This window comes from Microcaecilia unicolor, chromosome 3 (assembly GCF_901765095.1).
Source record: "Microcaecilia unicolor chromosome 3, aMicUni1.1, whole genome shotgun sequence".
Taxonomy (NCBI): Eukaryota; Metazoa; Chordata; class Amphibia; order Gymnophiona; family Siphonopidae; genus Microcaecilia; species Microcaecilia unicolor.
Genome location: NC_044033.1, coordinates 462,638,105 through 462,657,889, shown reverse-complemented (window position 1 = coordinate 462,657,889; position 19,785 = coordinate 462,638,105). Strand labels below are relative to the sequence as shown.

At 38.7% G+C, this 19,785-nt stretch overlaps 1 protein-coding gene across 2 annotated transcripts in view; it reads left to right on the top strand.

Annotated features, from left to right (window-relative positions):
* The window catches only part of DST (dystonin), a 509,263-nt gene that overhangs the window by 94,536 nt on the left and 394,942 nt on the right, over window positions 1-19,785 (top strand). For both annotated transcript variants that reach the window (XM_030198986.1, XM_030198985.1), the window contains exons 24-25: window positions 17,152-17,240; window positions 18,353-18,488. In XM_030198986.1, the coding sequence (XP_030054846.1) occupies window positions 17,152-17,240; window positions 18,353-18,488 (225 nt within the window). The remainder of the gene's footprint in view (window positions 1-17,151; window positions 17,241-18,352; window positions 18,489-19,785) is intronic.

Genomic DNA, 19,785 nt, shown 5'->3' with positions numbered 1-19,785 from the left:
TGGGCTCCTTGCCTTTTTTTTTTTTTATTAAAAATAAAGGAAACATTATCCTAAATGTGCCCATTCATTCCATGAATATAATACTGCTGTTCAATTTTAGCTGTGTCTGATCCTGACAAGTCCATGGTAAATACAGATATAATGACTTAAAAAAATAGCCCAGGCAATCTTCTTTTTGAATAAGTTTTCTGTATTTAAAGAGCAGGGAATGCCTTTTGAAAGTAAGTCACCCATGAAGAAAATGAAATGTCCTGGACAATGCAGTGAAGAAAGTATACCTCTTAGAAAGGTATTGGAAGTTTATTTATCATTTTGTATTCAGCGCAGCTCTTCAAACTTGGATGTATCTCTGTCAAACCACCTCAAAATCTCAGTCAAGAAGGATTACAACCATCCTTGCTCTACTGACTGTTACGTTTTCCAGAATTCTGTATAAATATGTGATAGATAAAGCAGTTGGCGGGCACTGATCAGCTTATTGGTTAATTCGTTCTGAGATACAGTCCTGCAGGGAAGTCTTTGTCTAGTGTTTGACCATTTTCACTTTGTGTGATGTATAATAAAATTCACAAAGCTCTATCACAGGATGTGAAATTATCCTAGATGTTACTAGTGTATATAGTTTTTTTAAGAATGATTTTGTTTTTTGTGGGTATTCTTGTAATAAGATTATTTGATCCAGTAATTGCTTTATTTTTTGATGATGTGAAATATATAATCCATGTAATTTACTAGGTTTTAAAAAAAGTGTTATTGCAATGTCAAGAAAATGTTATTTTATATTCTGGATCTAAGGCCTAGCACTTAAGTAACTTGTATTTAAATGACATGTTCTTTCTCTGCTGATTCAATCATTCCTCTTTTGGGATCATCAGCTGTGCCTTGTGGACTCAGTAAGTTAGACAGCCAAGCTAGAGTCATTTAGTACATGATCTTAAGATAAATATTTGCCTCAGTGGAGAAAAGAACAGTACCAAATAGGTTTTTTTTTCATCTTATATTAATTCAATGTGCCTTGAATGAAGAATGATCAAGATAATATGATCCTGAAGGTGAGAATTGCCAGATCTTGAACCATAAATCACTGGCATTTGGTACCCTTTGAAAGGACAAAAAAAAGATGTAATCTTGCCATCTCTCAATGTAGTGGGCGCTTGAGTACCCCCAATATTGCACAAATTCCTTCACTGTGTCCAGGAAGGGGTAATTTTTGTTAAACATCTTTATGTTGGCCTCTATATGAGCTCTTGAGATGTCACACAAGGAGAGGCTTACATAATGTTTTATTGGCCCTTTAAGATATGTCACATATTAAAAAGATTCCAGTATTCTCCAGGATCAATATGGCCACTAGAACACTACAATACGGAGTCTCTGAAGAGAGTAGATTGAAAATAAATGTTTTCTGGTAGCTCGGCCTTTCAGATTTCTGTACAGTTGTTCCATCTCCCTGTCACTGCTAGGCTAGTTTTCATGTTCTTCATTTATATAGAGTGTAAGGATGGCTGGGGAGACAGGCAGGCACTGTAAATCTAACAGCATGGGAGAATGAGCGAATTTTGCCGAGCAGGGATGCAAAGAATGGAATCAACCAAGAGGATAGGTTTGAGATCACAACAGTTTACTGAACAATGACCCAACACGACTGTCTTTCAGCAAATTGTTCTTACATCAGGGGTCCAACATCTAAAATACAAATACGTGGTGAGGATGGCTAGGAAGACAGGCAAGCACTGAAAAGCTGAAACAGTAACTGGGCATCCTTAATGTTGATGAAATGGAGATAACTGACAATTGTTGGAAATGAAAACAGAAACTGACTCAGAAGGATAGGTCAATTAAATGCATTGTATGGAGATCCTGTCTATTAGAAGACTAGAAAATGAAAGGAAAAATAATTTCAAACATAAGAAGTACATAAAGTAAGAATTTGTTTTCTTTCATAACATGCAAGGAATTTGATTTATATGGAAAAGTAATTAAACTGAATTGATAATTCAGAACATTTCTGTATCTGTTGATTTTAATTTTTTCATGTCATTGAACAACAGAAGACAAAGCAAAGCGGTATTGATTTGTTGAATCTGCTAACTACCACCAATATTATGAAATTAAACAGCTATCAGTTTTTCCAATGTAGCATGCCAAAATTATGTCAGGGATTCGCAAAGAGAGAGAATGTGCCTGCTGAAAGGAGAATCAAGTGGACATCTAATCAGTCCTTCTTATCTGCCATACTTAAACAAATCTCAGATATGTCTGTAAAGATACAGATTCCTTTACCTCCCTGGGTAGCTTGTGCATTACTCCATCATCAACACCTTTGCTGTCACTTCCTCTTGACAAAAACTTTTTAATTTTGCTTCTAGGCAATTCACAATGAAGATGACACTGCCATAAGAATGTAAGAGTAGCTACACTTGGTCAGACCAATGGTCCATCTAGCCCAGTATTCTGTTTCCAGCAGTGGCCAAGCCAGGTCACAAGTACCTGACAGAAACCTAAATTGTGGCAATATTCCACACTACAAATCCCAGGACAAGCAGTTGCTTCCCCATGTCTGTCTCAGTAGCAGACTATGGACTTTTCCTCCAGGAAGCTGTCCAAACTTTTTTAAAATCCAGATACGCTAACCGCTGTTACCACATCCTCCGTCAAAGAGTTCCAGAGCTTAACTATTTGTTGAGTGAAAAAATTTCCACTATTTGTTTTAAATGTATTTCCATGCAACTTCTTTGAGTGTCCCCTAGTCTTTGTAGTTTCGGACCGAGTAAAAATTTGATTTACTTCTACTCGTTCTACACCACTTAGGATTTTGTAGACCTCAAACATATTTCCCCTCATCCATCTCTTTTCCACATCTTTAGCCTTTCCTCATACAAGAAGAGTTCCATCCCTTTTATCATTTTGGTCACTCTTCTTTGAACCTTTTCTAATTCTGCTATATCTTCTTTGAGATACGGTGACCAGAACTGAACACAATACTCAAGGTACGGTCGCACCATGGAGTGATATAGAGGCATTATAGTATTTTCAGTCTTATTCACCATCCCTTTCCTAATAATTCCTAGCATCCTGTTTGCTTTTTTGGCCACCATCACATATTGAGCTGAATATTTCAGCGTATTATCTACAACAGCAACAAGATCTTTTTCTTGGTTGCTGACCCCCAAGGTGGACCCTAGCATCAGGTAACTATGATTCGGATTATTCTTTCCAATGTGCATCGCCTTGCATTTGTCCACATTAAATTTCATCTTCCATTTGGACGCCCAGTCTTCCAATTTTAAGGTCTTCCTGCAATATTTCACAGTCCAATCTTCAAATTTAATCACCTCACTCGTCATTCCGATTTCCATATAATTTGTACATATGTTATATTGCACCATTCCCAGTACTGATCCTACTACTACTACTACTATTTAGCATTTCTATAGCGCTACAAGGCATACGCAGCGCTGCACAAACATAGAAGAAAGACAGTCCCTGCTCAAAGAGCTTACAATCTAATAGACAAAAAATAAATAAAGTAAGCAAATCAAATCAATTAATGTGAACGGGAAGGAAGAGAGGAGGGTAGGTGGAGGCGAGTGGTTACAAGTGGTTACGAGTCAAAAGCAATGTTAAAGAGATGGGCTTTCAGTCTAGATTTAAAGGTGGCCAAGGATGGGGCAAGACGTAGGGGCTCAGGAAGTTTATTCCAGGCGTAGGGTGCAGTGATACAGAAGGCGCGAAGTCTGGAGTTGGCAGTAGTGGAGAAGGGAACAGATAATAAGGATTTATCCATGGAGCAGAGTGCACGGGAAGGGGTGTAGGGAAGGACGAGTATGGAGAGATACTGGGGAGCACCAGAGTGAATACATTTATAGATCTCAAATAAGTAGTAAAGAGATGAGAAGAGGCCAAGGTGAGCCCCTGGCAGAATCAGAGAAGCCTGGAGGCTGGGTTTTGAGAAAACCAGAGATGGGATGAATAAAGTTGAGCAATGGAGATCTTAGAAGGGAAGCTGCCACCGGGCCCTGGGGCTTTCCTGGCTCCTTTTGCACTAACTTTCTAGAAACTGATCTATCAGACAAAATCACCAGCCAAATCTCAAGAAGCTAAAACCGTTCAGAAAAAAAATCAGATGTCAATTGTCCAAGGTTCTAATCCTGACCCTGCCTCTGAACAATTTCAACTGAAGAACATTCCCTCCCATCTCCCCTCAGTACTGGTAATAACCGGGGATCTTCTCCCCTTCAAAATCTGCACCTTGGTTCACAAAATCATCTACGGAGAAGCCCCGAGTTACATGACAGACTTGATCGACTTACCAATTAGAAATACATCCGAATCAACATGATCTTATCTAAATCTGCACTACCCAAGCTGCAAAGGACTTAAATACAAATCAACCCTGTCTCACTCCACTGTTCACCCTCCTCTATTGAGTGAAATGACCATATAACCCTCCCTCTATTTACTGTTCAGTAACCAGTTCCTACTCCACATCAGAACACCGCTTCCTATCCCATGATACCCTACCTTGTATCCCATGAGAGGCTTGCAAGCCACCTGCTGGGGGGGGGGCACTGAATATTCCCCCCTAAATTGTTTCCTGTTATCTAACCTGAATCTCCCCTGCTGTTCATACAGGAGAAGATGGTGAACAACCCTTCTATATGTATTTGGTTACTGTTTTTGTCTTTTTATTGGTTACTGTTTTTGTCTTTTTTCATTGGTTACTGTTTTTGTCTTTTTATCTCTAGTCTTAATAATACTAATCTTTTAATATTTCCTTATCAGTTGTAGATCTTGTCATTCTTATGACTGGCCTATTTTCTTTCTGCAAAATCTCCATGTGTTCTTGATGAAATATCAAAAAAAACCTTGACATTTACATTAAAAATTAAGATACAGGATAAAATCATATAAAAATAATAGAATATAATGTTATTTTTAAATGGTCTGTTTTACATTGTGCAGATGCTATCTAATAAAAGAGTGCAGAAAGTAAATGAAATGAACCAAAAAGTAAAGAAAACAAAATCAAAGACCGCTAGGAACAAACTAGGAACAAAACAGAGAATAGAAGCAAACCCCTCTCCTTACAGGTCCAGTGTATGTCTTTAGTGAAAATAAATCAGATTTTTTAAAAGCCATCATTAGTAATCAGTAATTCTGGAGAAGTGGTTAGAGGTAAGAGTAGCACCCTGAAAATTAGGGAAGCCATGGTTCAAATCCCACTGCTGCTCCTTGTGACCTTGGGTAAGTCACTTCACCCTTCATTACCACTGGTACAAAATTAGGGCTAGATTTACTTGTGCATGCTATTGCATTAGTGCATGCTAACACCCATAATGTGTGGAATTAGTAAATAGGTTTAATTGCATAAAATGTGCATTAAAGAATATGTGTTAGCATGAAGTCATTCTTTTTAATAAATCTACCTGTAATGTAACCCACTTTGAACTACCAGTGAAAAGACTAAATACAAATAATAATAATGAGATAAGAACATAAGAATAGCCATACTGAGGCAGACTGATAGTATATAGAGCCCAGTATCCTGCTTCCAACAGTGGCCAATCTAGGTCACATGTACCTGGCAGAATCCCATATAGTAGCAAGATTCCATGCTACCAATCCCAGGTAAAGCAGTGGCTTTCTCCATTTCTATCTCAGTAGTAGACTATGGACCTTAACTCCAAGAACTTGTCCAAACCTTTTTTATTTTTTTTTTTTATTTATAACCATTAAAATTTTTACAAGTGATAAAACAACTTGCCTGAAATACAGAGAAAGTAATATATAGGAATTATTTCAGTCAGGTAATTCTATTCTCTTCCTTAACCACTAAATAGGGAGAGTGGAACAAGACAAGGAGATCGATTAAATAGTAAACAGAAAAAAAACGTGGTATTAACCTGATTATCCCCAGATATTACTCGTCTAATTCATTATTCCACATTGATCATCTGGTTGGCTGCTTCAAGGCCAATACGGTGTACAGTCAAATCATTTCATTGAAAACATACTTATTGTCCAATATTAGTTAGAAATAATACATCTGATTACATTCTTTCTCTTTTAAAAGCCAGCCGTTATTTAACAATACATACACTTAAGTCTCTAATTCAAATCCCACTGATTAAAGTAATCCCAGTTTTCACAGGCTTCACTCCTTTTAAAGTAATAATTGAGGAAATATTTCTGAGGAAAATATTAGGAGTCATACCTGGAACTCTGGGAAAAACAATAATCTCGATATTAATCATCTATAATAATATTCATTTTATTATTCAAATTTTCTGGTCTATTATCATTTCCAAGATCATAACCACTTCTTACTCATGTAGAATCATTTGTTATATCAATTTTTCACTCTCAAAGGCTTCAGTTGAATTGTCCATGTAACTCTCTAATAAAATTATATCTGAAACAAAATTATTTACTGCCAGCATTAGGTCCCGAAGCGCCTTCCAGATGGTATTCAATGTAACCTCCACGGGAGCCAAAAACTCCAAGTTGATTTCTCTTAGGTGTTTAGGAGTGGTTCCGCCGTTTCGGGTTCTGCTGTAAACGTCCTCTGTTTCAGCATATGCCTCTAACTCACTCCTCCACTCCATTGGACATGGTGGTTGAATAATTCGGGAACGATGGAGTTGTTTTTTCCAGGTCCAAGAGCGCCGACGCTCCTTTGCCAGCGCTAATCAAAGGACTCGCCAACCCTTTCATCTGTGGGCAGATCGTCGCACAGCGGTCCCGCACTTGCTGCTCAGGGGACAAAACACTGTCCATCGGCGGCTGACCGCCGGTTGTCCCCTTTCTCTCAGTTAAGGTAACTGCAAAATGTCCAAACCTTTTTTAAACCCAGATACATTAACCACTGCTACCACATCCTCTTGTAACGAGTTCCACAGCTTAACTATTCATTGAGTGAAAAAATATTTCCTCATTCATTTTAAAAGTATTGCCATGTAACTTCATTAAGTGCCCCATAGTCTTAGTACTTTTTGAAAGAATAATCATTTGATTCGCGATTACCCGTTCCACACCACTCAGGATTTTGTAGTCCTCAATCATATCCCCTCTTCAGCTGTCTCTTTTCCAAGCTGATTTAGGTATCATTGCTTGTAAAGCAGTTATTGGATTTCAGAGCCAAAACAACCATGAACTATCATTCTGGAGGTACATAATTTTTTAATCACACCTTTGAGTTCGCATCCAATAATCATTAAACTCCTAATTCTCCAGGTTATGCTTTGTGCACAGAAGAACTTCACTCCTATACTGTACCACTCTCTTAGACTTTTGTAGCCCAAACACATATTCCTGCGTATTTTAGCATTAAAAGCAAGAGTTACTGAAAGATGCTACTGTGTTGCTGTGTACTCACAGAAATGGATAAATATTTGATATTTAACTCAGGTCCCATTTTAAGCAATGAGACTTGTCTGCTAATCAAACATATTAACAGCCTTAACTTGGGCTAAAACAATAACACACTTTAGTAAAATCTTGCCCTAAATCTTAGCTGCCGATCTCTAGACCATTCTTTCAAGCTTTACTAGATCCTTCGTCCACAAAAAGACAAACCTTTCTTGACAACCCCTCCACAATGTCATTTACAAAAATATTGAAGAGAACCAAACCAAAGACCAATCCTTGAAGCACACCATTGATAACATTCCTTTCCTTGGAGTAGACACCTTTTACCACTGTTCTTTATCACTTTCCTCTCAGCTAAGGTCACACAGTTTTATTGGTTGCCTTCACAGAAATTAAGTATATCACATTTAATGCTCTTCCCTGATCTAGCTGTCATGTTGCCCAGTGAGCACCAAACAGAAATATTTGTTAAGCAAATTTGCTTGTTCTTTATTATTCTCTACATTTTCCTCCCCTTCACTGTTGAGTCTTGCAATTCAATTTTTGCGTTTCCTCGTGTCACTGACATAACTAAAGAAAAATTTTGTGTCCCCTATTTTACTGTTTCAGTTATTTCTTCTTCCATTTTCATCTTTGCTCTCTTGACTTCCTCCCGGCGTCTCCTACCTTTGTCATATATGGTTGCCTGTCTTTTCTCTTTTTGTGATCTCTTTAATTTATGAATGCTAACATGTTTTACTTCCATTTTTAGGTATTCTTTTGAAGAGCATAGCAGCCTCATTTTCTCTTATGCTTTTTAACTTTACTAACAAACAAGAGTCACTGCCCTCACAATATCTTCTCTTGGTCTTCTACTTGTAGATTTTCCCGATCTGGCTAATGACCCCTTGAGATAGATTTATTGAAATCTAGTACCCTCACTTTTGAATGAACCATCTCCATTTGTACTCTGATACCCAATATAAAGGTTAAAGGGTCATGGACTTGATATATTGCCTTTCTGTGGTACAGCCAAAGTGGTTTTCATATCCTATGTAAATATATTACATCTGAAACAATCCTCCCCATTTGTAAGCACCAGATTTAGCATCATCCCCTCCTGTGTGGATTTCTTTATCAGCCGCTGGAACACTTTTTCCTGTAGATTATCTAGGATCTCCCTACTTCTAGACCAGGATTTCCCAGTTAACATCTAGAAAATTGTAGTTACCTTGCAATAGCACTTTACTAGGACATTATGAATTTCAAGGAAGAGTGCGATCATCAAAAGCAAGATACATAAGAATTTCTGAAGAATGCAGACCTTCCAGAACTGCTCTGTAGTATCATTATTATAAATGTGCATTATTATAAATACATATGTGTGTTAGCCCCTATCATCTATAACAATTATGCTGTCTTGCTGTACATTGAGAAGACAAGTCTTGTCACGGTGGTTTACCCCACAATAACATCAAGGCAAGATTACTATAATCTACTCTACATTAGCAGGGTAGGGGGGTAGGGATCAAGAATTTGATATTACGCCTTTCTGTGGTGTGACCACAAAGGGTTTGCACCAGCTTCAGCTGATTTAGAATGCTCCATCATGACTAATAGAAGGCTGTAAGCAATGTGATCACATCATATTATCTTTGTAAAAACTGCACTGGCTACCAGTACAGTACTGATATTTGAATATTTTTTTTACTGTTTTAGTCGCATACCCCCGGATTCTATGTAATGCGCCCAGAGATCTGTTTCAAAATTGGTGCAGATTCTACAACAGCATGCATATCTTAATTGGCTTAATAAGTTAATCAGCATTGATAACAGCTCTTAACATGCAATAATGAGCACTAATTGGCAATAATTAGAATTTACGTGCACAACTCAGTAAATGTATTCTGTAACACAGTGCGCCTAACTTCTAACATGTGCAGGCTAAAATGGGCATGGGCGGGGAAATGGGCATTTCGTGGGCATTCCAAAATTTACATGTGTAGTTATAGAATATGGTCCTTTGTTGGGATTTACACCATGTTTCTGTTGGTGTTAATGGAGGTGCGTAATTTTAGGTGCTGGGATATCGACTAAATATATTCTATACATCATGCCTAAATCTGGGTGCCGCTTATAGAATACACTTTGGCGGAAGTGTTTTCCACATGGATTTTTAGGTGCCATATATTGAATCACCCCAATATTACTTATGTACAGGTTATTCTTGTTGGATGAATTTCTTTCAAAAGGTGGAAAATAAATATAAATAAGGTGGTCTTTTACTAAAGCTAAGCTCGGCAGGGCCCATTTTATTCCTATGGGCCATGTTGTGGCTAACTCGAGGTAATCTTTAGTAAAAGACCCCCTAAATAAATAATATATTGTGACCCATGTGATTGGAAGCAAAGTATTCTCCTTAGAACCTCCCCTTGCTAAGTAGCATAGCATGTATATTCTCAGCTATGGTTGTCATTCATCTATCTGGACAGGATTATATGACCTTATATAAACATTTGAGGTTCTATGCTTCCACTGTCAGATAGTTTACAAATGGAAAAAGTCAAAGGGGTCCTTTTACTAAGCTGGCTAAAATGTGGTCGGAGGTAGTTTTATCGTGTGGGTTTCCTGCGCACTCCGGCCATTTGTTAACGTGGCATGAAAATGGCTGAATTTAATTTTTTCTATTATTGGCCACGTGCTAATTTCCAAATTAATGTGTGGCCACTGCCTCCTGAGCCCTTACCGTCTTCTATTTAGAAGGCAGTAAGGGCTCACGCGCTACTCATAAGAACATAAGAATAGTCATACTGGGTCAGACTAATGATCCATCTAGCCCAGTATCAGTATCCTGTTTTCAGCAGTGGCCAATTCAGGTCACAAGTAGCTGGCATAAACCCAAGTAATAGCAACATTCCATGCTACCAATCTCAGGGGAAGCAGTGGCTTCCCCATGTCTGTCTCAGTAGCAAACTATGGACTTTTACTCCAGGAACTTTTCCAAACCATTTTTAAACACAGACCCGCTAACCACTGTTACCACATTCTCTGGCAACGAGTTCCAGTACTTAACTATTCGCAGAGTGAAAAAATATTTCCTCCTATTTGTTTTAAAAGTATTTCTATGTAACTTCATTGAGTGTCCCCTAGTCTTTATACTTTTTGAAAGAGTAAAAAATCAATTCACTTCTACTCATTCTACACCACTAAGCATTTTGTAGACCTCAATCATACCTCCCCTCAACCATTTCTTTTCCAAGCTGAAGAGCCCTAACCTCTTTAGCCTTTCCTCATGTGAGAAGAGTCCATCCCTTTTATCATTTTGCTCACTCTTAAGAATAGTGTAAGAATAGCCATACTGGGTCAGACCTTTTATAATTCCGCTATATGTTTTTTGAGATATGGTGACCAGAATAGACCACACTACTCATGTGGTAATCTACCTGATTACTGCTAGGAATGCCTACTCCCCGCCCCCACACTGAAAAATAAAAATTATTTTATTGCTTAGGAAGCAGTGTGTGGCAAACACAGAACTACTGCAGGGGTCCTGGTGCTTCCAGCGATAGTTCTGTGTTGCTGCATTCTACCTGAGTGGTAGCTCTACTTCACATTGGTTAAAAGGTCCCTTGGAGGGGCATAATCGAAAGGGGCGCCCTAGTTTTCCTGAGGACATCCTCGCAGGACGTCCCGTTGAAGGGGCAGGGAAACCTGTATTATCGAAACAAGATGGGCGTCCATTTTTCGTTTCAATAATACGGTCGGGACACCCAAATCGGGAAATTTAGGTCAACCTTAGAGATAGTCAACCTTAGAGTTGGTCGTCCCCAATTTTCGGCACTAATGGAAACCGAGGACGCCCATTTCTGAAACGACCAAATCCAAGCCATTTGGTCATGGGAGGAGCCAGCATTCGTAGTGCACTGGTCCCCCTGATATGCCAAGACATCAGCCGGGCACCCTAGGGGGCACTGCAGTGGACTTCAGAAATTGCTCCTAGGTGCATAGCTCCCTTACCTTGTGTGCTGAGCCCCCCAACCCACCTCCCCAAAACCCACTCCCCACAACTGTACACCACTACCATAGCCCTAAGGGGTGAGGGGGGCACCTACATGTGGGTACAGTGGGTTTGTGGTGGGTTTTGTAGGACTCACATTTACCACCACAAGTGTAACAGGAAGGGGGGATGGGCCTGGGTCCACCTGCCTGAAGTGCACTGCACCCACTAAAACTGCTCCAGGGACTGCTGTCATGGAGCTGGGTATGATATTTGAGGCTGGCATAAGAGGCTGGAAAAAATATTGAGGGTGGGAGGGGGGTTAGTGACCACTGGGGGAGTAAGGGGAGGTCATCCCTGATTCCCTCCAGTGGTCATCTGGTCACTTAGGGCACACTTTTGTGGCTTGGTCATAAGAATAAAAGGACCACTCCTTTCTTTTTTCCATTATCGGCCGAGGACGCCCATGTGTTAAGCACGCCCCAGTCCCGCCTTCGCTATGCTTCCAACACGCCCCCGTGAACTTTGGTGGTCCCCATGACGGAAAGCAGTTGAGGATGCCCAAAATCGGCTTTCAATTATGCCGATTTGGGCGACCCTGTGAGAAGGACGCCCATCTTGCGATTTGTGTCGAAAGATGGGATCCTTCTCTTTTGAAAATAAGCCTGTAAGTCTCCCAGGAGTGCTCATTCGACCAAGATCACCAAGAAAAAAGTGAAAAATCATGAAGTCACAAAGTATTCCATCTTCACAGCTTAAAAGATCTGTAGGCCTCTCTGGGCAATGTGTACAAATTGATTTGTTTTGTATGTACCACAACAGTAGTGAATTTCATCCCTAAACCACAGTACGTGGAGTGTGATCTCAGTCTCTCAACTTTACTGATAACTTTCGCCATAGTACTTTCATTGTGCCAAAGAGTGCTTGCTTCTAGAGTTCACACTCTCTTACCTGTCTATATGTTAACCATCTCTCTGACCTCGTGCAGCTTTCTTTAAATTAGTCACCTTACTGTCTAACTCTTCTTACTCTCTTATCTATATGTTCCATCTTTACTTATACCTTACACTGTCAAATTAAAATGTTCTATTACATATTGTGTTGACATTGTAAGTAGTATACTATTTTTGTTTTATTTGAATATTTTTGCTGCTGTATTTGTCTATTGTTCATGTTTGATTTATTCTTATTGTACACCACCTTGAATGAATTCCTTCAAAAAGGCGGTAAATAAATCCTAATAAATAAATAAAATGTATAGGCAACTTATCCAGGCTTCTGTGCAGGCCTCTCTATTTGTGACTGTTCTGATAGTTAATTCATCAACCATCTAGACAAAAATTTAATTGGAATTCAGCTTGGAAAAGAAATGGTTGAGGGGAGGTATGATTGAGGTCTACAAAATGCTTAGTGGTGTAGAATGTACATGAGCAGATAGGAAGAAACTAAACTGTTGCTCTCTTCAAAAAACAAAATTGCTGCGAACCTCTGAATCTATTCCAGAATGGCATAAGAACAAGATTTATGGAATAATGTTCTCTGGACATACATGTCAAAAACTAAACTTTACATCACAATAGTCATTTTGGGGCCATTTTACTACCCAGAGGTAGGGCTACTGCAGGGTTTTCACACTGGAAATCAGGAGCCCGGCGGTAGTTCTGGATTCCGGCATGCGCTATTTCCGGCATTAGAAAATTGTTTTTTATTTTCTAGCACTGGGGGTGTGCCTAGTGGTAATCAGGCAGTGCCACATGTTCCCTGGTTACTTCTGGGTTAGCGCTGGAGTCTTTACCGCCTCTTAAATATGAGGCGGTACGGGCTACCCCAGCAAATGGCCGTACGCCAATGTGTTTTCTTAGAACACAGCCATTTATTGGCCCTTTAAAGAAAATTGCCGTTTGTTTGTGGTGGTAAAAGGTGGCCTCAGCATGAGGCAATCCCAAGTGCCGATTCTACCATGGGCCACCTTTTACTGCCATTTGCTAAAAGGAGCCTTTGGTAAAAAAACAGCTGCCAGTTATGGTGATGGAGGTATCATGTTGTGGAGTGGCTTTGCTGCAGTAGGAACTGGGTGGCTTGTCTCTAATGGAATCATCAGTTCTGCTTTATAATTGAAATATTTAGAGACTAATAGGCCACCTGTCTGCAAAGCTGAAAGTGGGCTCTGTAGGAAGACAATGACATTAAATATTGAAGTAAATCTACTCCAGAATGGCATAAGTACATAAGTGTTGCCATACTGGGACAGACTGAAGGGCCATCAAGCTCCGTATCCTGTTTCCAAAAGTGGCCAATCCAGGTAACAAGTACCTGGCAAGATCCCAGAACTGTACAATACATTTTATGCTGCTTATCTTAGAAATAAGCAGTGGATTTTCCCCAAGTCCATCTTAATAATGGTTTATGGACTTTTCCTTTAGGAAGTGATCCAAACCTTTTTTAAACCCTGCTACGCTAATTGCTTTTACCACATTCTCTGGCAACGAATTCCAGAGTTTAATTACACATTGTGTGAAGAAATATTTTCTCCAATTTGTTTTAAATTTACTACTTTGTAGCTTCATTGCGTGCCCCCTAGTCCTAGTATTTTTGGAAAGAGTAAACAGCGATTCATTTCTACCCATTCCACTCCACTTGTTATTTTATAGACCTCTATCATATCTCCCCTCAGCCGTCTTTTCTCTAAGTTGAAGACCCTAGCTGCTTTAGCCTTTCCTCATAGAGAAGTTGGCCCATCCCCTTTATCATTTGACTGAAGAAGAGATTTTGGATTGATGAAATCAACGGCACAATCTAAACCCTACTGAAGTGTTGTTTAAAAACCCAAAGTGAGTTCTGTATGTAAGGAAGCCTTCAAATATTACAGAGCTGAAACAGTTTTGTATGGAAGACTGGGCCAAAATTCCTTAAAGATAATGGGAGAAACAGTTACAGAAAACAGTTTATGGGAGTTGTTGCTGCTCAAGAAAGTACCCCCATTTACTGAATGGAGAGTTCACATACTTTTTCACAGAAAGATTCTTACAGTACTGTTGAATCTTGTTAAATAACAGTGTATCATTCATGAGTTATTTGTACAATAAGGTTATCTCTTATTTGGGTTTAGATTAAGATTAAATCATGTTTTGAATCTAAGAAAAGAAGTTATCAAGTGCAGAAAAAGCAAGCTTTTATGCACTTTGATTTACCTTGGGAGTGAGTAATCTGTCCCACAGATTGCTGATTATTGTAGTAAATTTAAAACCAGAGAAAATATTTCTTCACTCAACGTGTAATTAAACTCTGGAATTCATTGCCAGAGAATGTGGTAAAAGCAGTTAGCTTAGCAGGGTTCAAAAAGGTTTGCATAATTTCCTAACAGAAAAGTCCATTAACCATTATTAAGATGGACTTGTGGGAAATAGGAGTGTGTATGATGGTCTGCTAGTTGGGCTTCTTCTTAGATGTGGATGTTTGATTTTACTAAGGGGAGTGATGTGATTTTACTCTCACATAAGAAAAGGTTAGTATGGGACCTCTTTCTTTGATGATTGTTATTCTTATGGCAGTTTTGAAATTATGGATACCTGTTGTATAACACCTTTCTTTGTACTGTAGATGCTTGTTCTGTATTGACGTTGATAAATACAAATAAGAAAAGTTAAGATGGACTTGGAAAAATCCACTGATTATTTCTAGTTTAAGCAATGTAAAATCTGTTTAACTTTTTTAGGATCTTGCCAGGTACTTGTTACTTGGATTGGCTACTGTTGACCATACTGGGACTTGATGGACCTTCAGTGTGTCCCAGGATGGCAACACTTATTATGTACTTATGACAGCAGAGAAGGACTGATTTTATTCATATATCTCTGGCTTTTTCTTTCCTTGTCACCATCTAGGGATCTTAGGTATTGATTCCATTTTCCCTTGAATTCTGTTACTTTTTTCTCTCTCACCAAATTCCACTGTGAGACTGTTCCGTGTACTCACTACTTTTTTGCATGAAGAAATATTTTGTGATGATACTCTGGATCTATCCCTTTCGAGCTTCCTATCATGATCTCTTGTTCTAAGAGCTTTTGTTCCATGATCTCTTGCTCTAAGAGCTTTTGTTCCTCCAAAAAATATTTGCTGCGTTTACAGTATTGATACCTTAGAGATATTTGAATGTCTCTACTAAATTTCTTCTGTTTCTTCTCAAAGGAATAATGCTTAGATCATTAACGACTAATTCATAAGGTCATTGGTATAGACTGTGCATCATTTAATAGCATTTCTGTGGACCTCTTCCACTTTGGTGGCAATTAGATTAAACAAGTTAATTTGTAGAATATTATGTTTGTCTTTGTCTCCGTTTCTTCTTTTTTTTAATGCCTGTTTTCTAGGCTGACAAGGAGGCATTAATGGGGGAGAGAATGTATTATCTCCACTTCTGAGGCATTTTAATGAGGCTCCTTTTGATTAGAGTAGATTAGTATTTTTAGTTGGACATGAGCAATATTGATTTATTATTATTGTTATTATTATTTTTTTTATTGTCCCTTTTCGTTTGTGTTGTCAAAAGGAAACAAATTACATAGAGGGGTTTAACCAGCAAGGAGAGGCAGGTACAATCCTAAACAAAGCCATAGAGGAGGTAACCTGCATGTTCTGCACAGAGGGGTGAATTATATAAATGGTTCCTAAAACATTGGCTGTGAAAAAAACGCTTAAGTGGTATTCTATAAGCTAAGCCCAAAGTTTAGCACAGTTTATAGTATAATGCTTAAGCGGAGAGGACGCTTGTAAATTTAGGCATCGCCATTTGCACCAACAAAAACATGGTGCAATTGCCCGCACCTAAATTTACTCACAGAGCACCCATGTTCTATTATTACGTGCGTAACTTAAAACCACACCCCTGATACACCCTGAAACGCCCATGACCCATTTCAGCGTCCCCTTTTTCGGGTTGCACATAAAAGTTAGGCAGGGATCCTGCTCCTAAATTTACATGCTTAAGTCCCAATTAAATCAGTGCCAGTAATTGCTTGTGGAGAAGCCATTTATTGGCATGAACTGCTTCATTCTATTGCACGCACAAATTGAGCGCACGCTTAAATTTGCACATGCAATTTTTGGGTTACTTTTATAGAATTGGGGAGTGCAGCAGGTACGAATCTATCCACATTGTTGGGCAGACTAGATGGATCCTGCTGGTCTTTATTTGCAATTTGTCACGGTTAGAGGTTTGGCTCTCAGAATTGGGCACAATATTTTACCTAATGACTCTCACCAATGACCTATACAGAGACATTTTCACCTTCTCTGGTTATTGGTTTAACCTCTACTTGTGGACCACATCTAACTTCCTCTGGTTATTACCTTATAATATCTTTTTGCTACCTTGAGATCAGCAGATATGGTTACTCTCTTTGTTGGCACATGTCAGTATCTCACCCCATACACTTGACCATTCCTTGAACTAAGACCCCCTTTTACTAAGGTGTGCTCATGTTTTTAGCGCAACGGTAGAGACGCCCATAGGAATGCATTGGCGTCTCTAATGTTTAGCATGCGCCTATTTTTAGCGCTTGCTAAAAACATGAGCATGCCTTAGTAAAAGACCCCCCAACTAAGTAAGTACTAGTTAAGTTACAGCAAACGGAGATCCACTTATAAATGTTTTTTTTATTATTTAAAAGTTTTATAACCTGTATATCAAAAATATTTCTGTAAGTAAAATATCATTTCAGTCAACAGTTCAACAATATGTACTGCTTCTGTGGAAATTCATATAGATTGACTAGCTTTTTTTTTTTTTTTTTAAATAATTTCAGATGTCCAGTGATGAAATATCAGCTAAACAAGAACAAATATCCGAGGCTTTACAGACTACACAGTTATTCTTGGCTAAGCATGGTGACAAGTATGTTGATATCTGTGTTCTTTTAGAGGTCCTTTTGCTGTGCTGTGTTAGCTGCTAATGAGCACCTAACATAGCAATAAAAAGAGTACCGCGGGATGTTCTCTGGCGTCCTGAGGTAACTTTGCAATCTGTGCTCGCTAATCATTGCACTAAAAACGTTTTCTTAATTCTTATGAGTGTGGCGTGTCATGAGCAGAGAGTGGACGCTCCTGTGCTAACCAGTTAGGACATATACATTACTGCATGCCAACTGGTTAGTGCACCGATAAAGCAGGAACACTTATTGCTTACAAAATAAGTGGCGGCAATTGCTTTGGTAATTAAAAAACATGCGTATGGCCATTATTGTAAAAAAATAGAAAACCAGGGATTTTTTGGCTGCAGTAAAAATGGCCTTGGTATGTGGGAAAGATCCGCGTAAGGGTGCGCTAGGGCCTATTTTTGCTGCAGCTGAGTAAAAGGACCCCTTAATTATGTAATGCTGCACATCGGAGCAAGCAGCCATAGCAGAGGAACAAATCCAATGGAGCTGGAGTAGCGAAGGAATAGCAAACTATTTTTTGATGGTGGCACCATCCTGTAGCGACACCTATGGTTGGCATGTCATCCATTTAGTTGCCTGCAGTCACACCAGCCGTAGATGTGGTGCAATTGCATGCACTTAAATATGGCAAGAGTGCGCATAACTTACAGTATTCCATAAGTTGCGTGTATAAATGCCAGCCCCTCCTCTGCTCAGCCCACGTGAATCCCCCTTGCATTTACGCATTATGCCGCCTATACACTTTATAGAATAACTCTGTTGATTTTCAGACAACTTCTTAACATTTATGCAAACAAATAGAGTGTAAATGTGAGCACCGTGTTATAGAATTGCTCTTTAAGGCAGTGAAATGTTAAATAATTTGTCCAAGATCACAAGGAACAACAGTGAGATCTGAAAGAGGCTTCCTTGATTCCTAGCCTGCTGCTGTAACGTAATGGTTAAAGCAGTAAACTGAGAACTGAGGTACCGCATTAACTGCTACATATACTTCTAATTTGGCTTAGTAAGTAGGCTGCTTGATGTTCTTTAAATTTATTTACAAGTGGTTGTGTTTTCATTGTTGTAGAATGACAGACACAGAGAAAAAGGAAGTTGAAAGTCAAGTGAAAACTTTACAAGAAGGTTATAACCTGTTATCAAAAGAAAGTGATAAACAGCTACAGGAAACACAAACTGTGGTAACTGAAACAGCAGAGGGGAAGGTAATATCACAAAACAGCTTAGACTTATATAGTAAATGCATACTTGCACGTGTGTGATTTAATGGCTTGAAAACACATTTTTCTTGTGTTTTCATTTGAGAAAAAGCTCAATACTAAAATTAATTGCTTGCAGTTTTTTTTTTAAGGTGTTTTTGGTGTGCAATCTGTACAGATTTTCTGTGTATACCTAGCATGTAACTGTTTGATTAGCTAAAGTAACCAGAACATCTGTGGGGAACCTGAATGTTTTATAAGTTGTGGCATGCTTCATCGTAAGCTAAACCTACTCCATGAAACATTCACACTAGCTTTCTTGTTTAAAAGTCATGTTTTTAGCCACTTCTCCAGTAGCGTAAGGCCTACCCATGGACACAAACGGGCCTATTTACTAAAGTATATGAGCTGTTTAACATGGAAATTAGGACACACTAACAGTTAATGAAGTGACTGTTTCTAGTTCCATACTTAAACAGTATCTGCAATAAGAAGAGGGTATGTGTTTAATAGAGACATTCAAGTGAATAAAATCTATTGGATTTTGTTTCCAGTTAGAATGAGGAGTGTGTTAGCCGTGTTAGTCCACTCTTAAGGTTATCAATAGAAATGAAACAAAATAAAACATGGAAAAGAAAATAAGATGATACCTTTTTTATTGGACATAACTTAATACATTTCTTGATTAGTTTTCGAAGGTTGCCCTTCTTCGTCAGATCGGAAAGATTTCAGTTAGAATGAGAAACTTAACATGGCCTGTTTTCCAAGGAATTTTCTTAACAGTTAGAAAACAGAAGAATCTTCTTTGAAGATAGGGTTAGTGGGGCAGCTGAGAAATTTGCTACCTGGTAATAATGCAGCACAAATCTCTTGAAATGTAAATAATAAAGTTATATTAGCTATTCATCTGTATATTTTTGAACACCTGGATGCAGAACTATGTTATTGCATATTTATATTTAATAACATTATTGACCATATAGCCAATGTTCAGTACAAACTACTTATCCCGTGTGGAACCTGTGATATTTTGTTCTGTGCCATGTAGCGGAGGGTTCTTCTTCAGTACTGCTGTATGCTGTAAACATGAATAGCATGGGATTTTGTATCACGCAATGCGTCTGTGCCTTCTAACCTTTCACTGACACAGTGGAGCATGACAGTTTGCCTTTCACATATATTTCCTCTCTGTTTGTTGTAAGAATTGACAATGTTCTGCTGTGTCTTCCATTAACCCCATGTGTATGTACAACAGCTCGGTTTTCAGTTCACAGATGCATGGCAGTTTCAAAGCTTTTATCAC